The sequence below is a fragment of the Branchiostoma floridae genome, chromosome 9 (assembly GCF_000003815.2).
Source record: "Branchiostoma floridae strain S238N-H82 chromosome 9, Bfl_VNyyK, whole genome shotgun sequence".
NCBI lineage: Eukaryota > Metazoa > Chordata > Leptocardii > Amphioxiformes > Branchiostomatidae > Branchiostoma > Branchiostoma floridae.
The window spans coordinates 7,317,702-7,325,482 of NC_049987.1; the positions used below are offsets into that span (position 1 = coordinate 7,317,702).

General features: G+C 40.5%; 2 protein-coding genes across 3 annotated transcripts in view; one reads left to right on the forward strand and one right to left on the reverse strand.

Annotated features, from left to right (window-relative positions):
• Positions 1–3,657, forward strand: part of LOC118423105 (glutathionyl-hydroquinone reductase YqjG-like) — a 6,991-nt gene extending 3,334 nt beyond the window's left edge. For both annotated transcript variants that reach the window (XM_035831098.1, XM_035831099.1), the window contains 6 exons: positions 206–291; positions 818–930; positions 1,251–1,344; positions 1,887–2,003; positions 2,599–2,715; positions 3,383–3,657. In XM_035831098.1, coding sequence (XP_035686991.1) covers positions 206–291; positions 818–930; positions 1,251–1,344; positions 1,887–2,003; positions 2,599–2,715; positions 3,383–3,481 — 626 coding nt within the window. In that variant the 3' untranslated portion in view covers positions 3,482–3,657. The remainder of the gene's footprint in view (positions 1–205; positions 292–817; positions 931–1,250; positions 1,345–1,886; positions 2,004–2,598; positions 2,716–3,382) is intronic.
• LOC118423074 overlaps positions 3,563–7,781 on the reverse strand; it is a 19,990-nt gene continuing 15,771 nt past the window's right edge. The window contains exons 13-18 of the mRNA XM_035831036.1: positions 7,201–7,408; positions 6,584–7,006; positions 6,186–6,364; positions 5,922–6,039; positions 4,535–5,404; positions 3,563–3,663 (exon numbers count right to left, since the gene is read on the reverse strand). Of these exons, the coding sequence (XP_035686929.1) occupies positions 5,273–5,404; positions 5,922–6,039; positions 6,186–6,364; positions 6,584–7,006; positions 7,201–7,408 (1,060 nt within the window). The 3' untranslated portion in view covers positions 3,563–3,663; positions 4,535–5,272. The remainder of the gene's footprint in view (positions 3,664–4,534; positions 5,405–5,921; positions 6,040–6,185; positions 6,365–6,583; positions 7,007–7,200; positions 7,409–7,781) is intronic.

The following is a 7,781-nucleotide window of genomic DNA, read 5'->3' on the forward strand; positions in this document are numbered from 1 at the left end:
TTTGATACTATCTTATGGCACCGGGAATCTGCTTGGAGATCATATTGTTTAAGTAGATTTGTACTCCTCTTCTGATAGATATTTCTCCAGTTTCCTTGAAATATTGTCAACAATCTGGTAACACAGGACAAGTTTTTTAATACAGTATCTAGATACGATATACATTGCTTACATGTAAATTGAGTTTGATGATTCATGCTTGCAGATTATGAGGGGCGCTTCACTGTTCCAATGCTGTGGGACAAGAAGAACAACACCATTGTGACTAATGAGTCCAGTGAGATCATCCAGGTAACACAGATATAATAATTTATTAACAGATTTTTAAGCATCTCTCATATAATACATGTATTAAACAGTTACTGTAGTAAATGTACAATTCTCTGCCCCCCCCCCTCTCCTCATCTGCCATATATCATACATGTACAGACAATGCCACTTATAGTTATTTGCAATCCTTATGGTATACAGTAGATTGAAGTAATTGCGCACTCAGTTTTTCAGGGTATTTCATGCAATCATCCAGCTTATGCAATAATGCAAAGTTATCCAGCTGGACAGCACCGGGCTAGGATTTTTTTAATCCCATGCAATTACAGAAGCATGTGGTAATCCGCTATGCAATTAACTGGTTTCTACTGTACATGTAAATTAATCATGATGATTTTGTATAGTGGCTATATTAATGATTAATGACCATATAGGTGGATAATAAGTATTAGCACAGTAACAGTTGTTGATTCCATGTATGGTCATAATGGCATCTTTTGCCTCCTTCAATGCTTATATAATTGTATCTTCCTCTTTCCTTCCACAGATGTTCAACAGTGAATTTAACGACTTCTGTGCTACAGTTGAACAGAAGGAGCTGGACCTGTACCCAGAACACCTGAAGGCACAGGTGGACGCAGTTAATGAGTGGATTTACAAGTGAGAATTCCATCTTACCTATTACCTAAACAAGTTTTGTCATGTTCAAGGACTAGAGATGAAGTCCAAATAACACACAACATAGATCATGGTGTGAAAAAGGTTCACATTAATTAATTTTACATGCAGAGTTTTGCATCCTATCAGAGTCAGTTGAGTACATTCCAAAATTGTATTTTTTTCAGGAGTCAAGAAATATATCAGCTTGAGTTGAATATGAATGAAAATCATTCTTTGTAGTTAAGCAGCATTATAATTATGCTGTATAATTATTAATGTATACCTACATGTGTATATAATATAATTATGTACTTTCACAGTGATATCAACAATGGTGTCTACAAGTCAGGGTTTGCCAGGAGTCAGGAGGCCTATGACAAAGCTGTGACACAGCTCTTTGCTTCTCTGGACCGGGTAAGCTTCTGTTCTCCCTTATCAAGGAGGTTTGATCATTTGCAATGATGCAAAGTGCTTTTCTCTGGATGGAGTCTAGGAGCTTTGGTTAGCTGATTATAGGGGCACTCATCCAGCACAGTGAAGCATAGTCCATGATGCTGTGCAGTTAGGCCTTGTACACTGTGGCTCTCCCTTTGGCATTGATCTTGTGGGAAACCTAGCCTGGGCACCATCCAACCAGGGCTTCCTTGCACTTGCTGCCCTAGATTTTATTCTATTTTAAGTTCAAGGAGGCCCAGTAGAAATCGGATGGTACCAAGGCTAATATTGAGAAACCCGCCTCAAAGCTCCAAGCTTTTGACCTGCTCCTATACTGTATTATTGGAGATGTGTTACAGTAACTTTAACCCTTCCTTTGCATCTCATCTCATCTCTGTCAAAAAGACTCCTAACTGAGCACATGTTACGGAAGATGGTCATGGCTTTACATTTGACAGGTTCAAAAATTTTCATGATACACAGTCTGATTTCTGAAGATCTTGTTGTTGATGCTGCTGCAGGTGGAGGACATCCTGTCCAAGACCAGGTACCTGGCTGGTGACCAGCTGACCCTGGCTGACATCCGGCTTTTCACCACCCTGATCCGGTTTGATCTGGTCTACGTGGGACACTTCAAGGTAGTATTTCCTATGCTGCATTTAAGCATGTACATGTAGTATTAAAGCATGTTCCTAATGCAACTCTTCCCATTGAAAAACATATCTTTTATGTCTACCACGTGCATGACTAAAAAGCAAGAAGTTGATTCATTAAATGTTATGTACTGTAATTCCTGATTTTTTCACTGTACTGTTATGTTCACGGTTTTCACTGTGACAACTGTAACGTGAAGTTATCATTACAGATAACAAATAATTCACAGACTTTTTCTATACGCACCTGCTGCCATCGTGAACATTTAGTTCAGTGAACAAGTTAAATTTTCTGAGACCATGAAAGTACCGAGAAGACAAAGTGAATTACAGTATTGTGTATTTATCAAGCATTTTGTTGCCTGTACAGTGTGACAAAAATGTCTTCATTTATCATCCTCTTATCTCTGTTAGATCCTTTTCACCTTCTTAACCTTGGGCTTATCACAGAACCTAATAAAATATTGATATGCTACAGTAACTGTTATACAACATGTTGCTGTTGAGCATAATCAATGAGTATTGAATGTCCCATGAGATTGAAATAGAATGAAGTCATGTTGACAAATTTCTTTCCTAGTGTAACAAGAAGCGGATCATGGACTACCCTAACCTGTGGGCTTACACAAGAGACATCTACCAGACCCCCGGGGTGGCCGAGACTGTGGACAGGGAGCACATCGCCAAACATTACCAGGTTGGAACAGCGGCATAAATAATTAGGAATGAGCTGATCAGTGCAGGGCTGTCCTCTCTGTTCTGAGAAGGAATTTTTTTCTATTTTGCTTTTTTGGACAGATGAGGACAATGTGACACCACATGTACACTCAAGTTAGTAACTTGGAAGGAAATTTGCTTGTTGGGACAGAAAAAACATTCATCCCCTTCATCCAAAACATTTCAGCTCCATGACATAAAATTGATGAAAATTAGATTTTGGTAAGCCCTGATAAGCTTAAATTAAGATGATAAGTTGAACATGAGCTCCTGAACAACAAGTGCATGGGGTGAAAAACAATTTTAAGCTGGAGACAGCCCAGGATAAAGCATTCATGGGTGAAATAATTTATGAAAACTTGCAGCTTTGAGTGGTGCAATCCTTCATAACATATTTTCTCAATTAAAGTACAGACAAAAATTATAATACGCAGCCCCAATTAAGGGTCAATCTCAGTCAAATCTTTTGGACGTAAAATGTAAATACTCCTTCAACTTTGGCAACAACTTGAAACACCTTTTGAATGTTGAAAAGTCTAAAATGTGCATAATTTCTTAAAAAGAATACAGTATGAAGACACAAAGTCACTTGATTAGAACACAGTGCTTCAGGAAATTTTCAGTGTTTAATCTCATTTCCATTACAGGCAAGTCACACGTCAATCAACCCCTTTGCCATCGTTGCCATTGGTCCAGACCTGGACTTCAACCTGCCACACAACAGGGACAAGATGGCTAAAGCATGATGGAAAAGTCACCACCACATTATTGACCTTTGCCAATTTGCTGAGGGAGCTCTTTGGCATCTACGTTGCTTAAGTTACTGGGATAGGCAAGATAGGTTCACTTCATTATTGGCAGAAACACAGAGGGTATCAGGATAATTCGTCCCTTTACTGACTAGGCCCAGTCAACTAAGCCCAACAGCCTTGTCAGCTCGGGTTTACGGAAAAGCCTGGCCTGTCTACCTGGGCTGTCTACCTGGGCTGTCTACCTGGGCTAGCTATCACGTCAGGCTACTTGGACCTACGAAAGCCCATTGGGACAAAAGCTGTTTTAGCAGTAGGGGTTGTTTGTGCTCAATGAAGGAGCTATGTGTGAAGCTATTGTGTGTGTTACATAACCCAGAGGCTCTGGGTTCAAATCAGTTGATATGCCACCGATCTTGTGCCCTTGGGAAGGGCTGTTAACACGACTTATTGGATTAGTCTTAAGACTGGTGGCTAGTTGGTCAAAGGCGTCCAGAAGCCGTTCTTTAGTGGCTGTCAGGGTCCAGGCTTCTGCGCCATACATTAGGATCGACAATTGAATTGTGAGGAGCTTAAAATAAGCGTTGCTAAAGTGCAAGGGTCTGGAACTGCTGCCATTCGGTGCTAACTAAGGTGACCTCAATACGACAGCAATTACCCCAGGTGTGGCCATAGGACTTAAGTTTTGAACCACTAATACACACACATATCAACTGATTCGAACCCAGAACCTCTGGGTTATGTAACATACACAGCTCCTTCAAACACAGCTCCTTCAAACACAGCTGCTTCACACACAGCCCCTTCACACACATGCTCCTTCACACACGAGCTGCTTCACAAACAGCTCCTTCACACACTGCTACTTCACACAGCTCATTCACATAATAACACACAGATCCTTCAGACACAGCTTCTTCGCTGAGCACAAACAACCCCTACTGCTAAAACAGCTTTTGTCACAATGGGCTTTCGTAGGTCCAAATAGCCTGACGTGATAGCCAGCCCAGGTAGACAGCCCTGGTAGACAGGCCAGCCTTTTCCGTAAACCCTGTCAGCTCTACTAGGATTAGGGTTATAGTTAGGATGTTGGGCCAACTCGACCAGGGTACCAGTGTAATGGGGCAAATTTGTATGGCCAAGTTGGCAAAGGGCTGGAGTGTTCGACATCCATCACAAAGCTAAGCCACTTAGATAGTATAGAGATAGCCTGAGTATATATACCATCCTCCGTGGTTAGCAAGCAAAAAGATTGAGCCAGCGGTCACTAAGGAAGATGGTACTCAGGCTGGTAGAAAGGGATGCACATGTACATGTTTAGGTAATAGGGGTTTAATTTTTTTTTTTTTATTTGTCAACAACCACCGAGGTGTCCAGGGAACAAGTGTATTTATTACAGGAACAGATTATGGCACTTGGCACACTTCTTAGTTCTAGTTTTGTACTCAGTCTGTCAGATGCACTTTTTGCTGTGTAATATGATCAGTTCAGTTCAGTTTTAATGAACAGTCTGTACTCACATTTGGCATTGACTGGAGAAAGAAAATAATTTAATGTGATAATATAATGTTTGAAATTCTGAAAATAGGTCACAGAGGTAAAAACGATAAGTAAACAGCAGAGCAGAAAACTATGTTAGTTGCAGTCACAATGTCAGCATTTTGCCACTGTGTAAGCATTTCTCAGCTACGTCTCATGATGGTACCATACAATATATCACATTATATTCATATATGTCAACACAAATAAAGTAAAATGGATCCAGTGTTACTGAGGGTCTGGTATTTATCATGACGTGATGTGGGATGGCTCTTTCTCGTGTGACAGTCGATAGTTGTCAGTCTCTGTGTTGTAGTCTGCTCTCAGGAGGAAGTCACGCACCTCGGGGTCACTGTCATGTCTGTACTGCACGGCAGACATCTAACACAATGGCAATACTGTCAATATGGCATTGTAGTGAAAATTAAGATCTCTATGGGAAGTTTAAGCTCTCTTTTTAAGATAACAGTTTCAAGCCTTTTAATGTTATATAGTAAAGTAGAACCCTTCCTATACACATAAAGAGTTGGTAGATCCCAGAGGTACTAGACCATATAAGTTACGTCTTGAGAGAAAAGAGGGGGAAAGCTATGAGTTGTGACAGAGGAATTGGGAATAAAAAGAGTAGATCCAAACATAAGATTATCCTACTGGTCACATCAACAGACTTTTACAACAATACCATTTGGTTCTATTCCCTGTATTCATGTAGATAAAGAACATACTGTATGTTTAACAGGTGGTTTCACCATTTTAGGGGCAACAGTGGCTGAATCTAAACAGAAAGATGTAAAAATGAATGACAGTCCTTAAAGGACAGAACATGGCATGTACTTAAAGACAGAATGTTAAGAGTTATTTAAACAGGCACATCTTGATGAGAAAGACGTCCCTATACCTGATATTGCTGCAGCATCTCAAATGGCTTGTGTGCCAAGTTAGCAGGGATGTCCTCATCACTGTCAGCAGAACCAAATGCAAAGGCCATTACCCTCTTCCTATCAACAGACTTGTATCTGGACATTGAGATATGGCATGTTATGGTTTGACTGTGAAATAATAAATATGTTTACAAAATTGAAACAGTTTACAGAACCTTTAGATTTTTTTGCAATTTTGAAAGGGAAAGTTTCAGACTGTAGAATCATGAGGATTCTATCACCTTGACACTGCCAAGTCATTGTCATGAATGTCATCATAGTGGGCGACCTCCAGTTCATGGTCCAGATTTTTGTCGGAGTCAAGGATGTGATGGTGAGATGACACCCCCGTCGGGGGAATGGACTGATCCTCATGGTGGCCCTTGCCCCATGAGCGGAATGAGGAGGACCAGGTGCTGTGCTGGAAATGATAGAAAATTATGAAAGTGCAATTTGAATATTCTAAGTGCACATGAATTATGATGCACCAATCTACTGGTATATTTGTGTATACACTAGCATTGTATGTTTCCATTACAACATTCGAAACTTGCAATGAATGCAAGTTTTCTCTGTCTACAAATATTTCTGGAGGAAAAGACATTTTGGCTTTTGAACTGTCAACAATGGTGACCCCTACCTGTGTGGGCATGTCCTGCAGTAGCTGACCCCACAAGCTCTTCTTCAAGAAAGAATGCCCATCCCCTGTTCTCTGCCCATTTGGTACTCCCTTTATGACAGAAATTTCTTCTGAGCTTGTTTTATCAGAATTCCATCCGATCCAAGATTTCTTTCCTTCAGGCTGCGTTGACACAGTTTTCTTGGAATTTCTCTTGAAGTTTAATTTTCTTCTCTCCCACCATCCTTTTGGCTCCTCTGTTGGCATTTCATGCGAGTTTCTTTCAGCATTGAGTTTCCTTTGAGCATCTCTCTCTAGTCTGAGTGCCCTTTGCTCTTTCCATCTTCTGATCACTTGGGTGACCAACTTCTTTTCTTCCTCTGTCATGCTTGCCAGCACATCAGCTGGCTCTCGTTCTGTCAGTGTTACTCCACGTTCCCTGGCCTGTTGAAATGAAGAACAATTGGTTGAAGATTATATAAGACATTTTCTTGTACATTGCACTAGACCCTTTCTTTACACTTATACACCAGGCCCTATCCTTTAGCCAGTCGAGCCTAGATTCAGTTAACCACTCAAGGGGCTCAGTATAGGGAATGCCATATGCTCCACATTTTACAGTAAAGCCTGAAGCTTGCCTGTTGTTCTCTCCTTACAGACCGCAGCTCCTTGGATGTCACCTGCCCCGGGTCTACGTGCTCTATGGTGTTGATGGCAGCCGTAACCTGCAGGAATATCCCCAGGAGTGGCACACAGGCTGAGTCCTTCAGCGCATGCTTCAGGGCCTTCTGGTACAGACGATGGTTCGACTCCTCACTCATGAGATCACACAGCTCCAGAAACAACCTAGTGGAGGATGCATATGTCACAAAATCTTGATAAAACACAACTACAAGGCTTGCAGCAAGCAAACTAATTTTGACTTTTTTTTCGAATTTTTTGGGGAAAATTTCGAAATTCTTTTGAAAACTTTCCAAATTTTCCTGTGCCTAATAGAAAAATTTCGAAATTTTCTTGTACCTACTAGAAAAATTTCGAAATTTTCAATAAGTAATAAGTACATTTAAAATTTCGAAATTTCCAATAAGTAATAAGTAACGTTACATTTAAAATCGCTTATTGTAACATTTACAAGCAAAGACATAATGCTTCACAAGATCTAACCAAGCAAATAAATGCCCCTTTTTTCTATTTAAACACATTCACATAATCATATGGG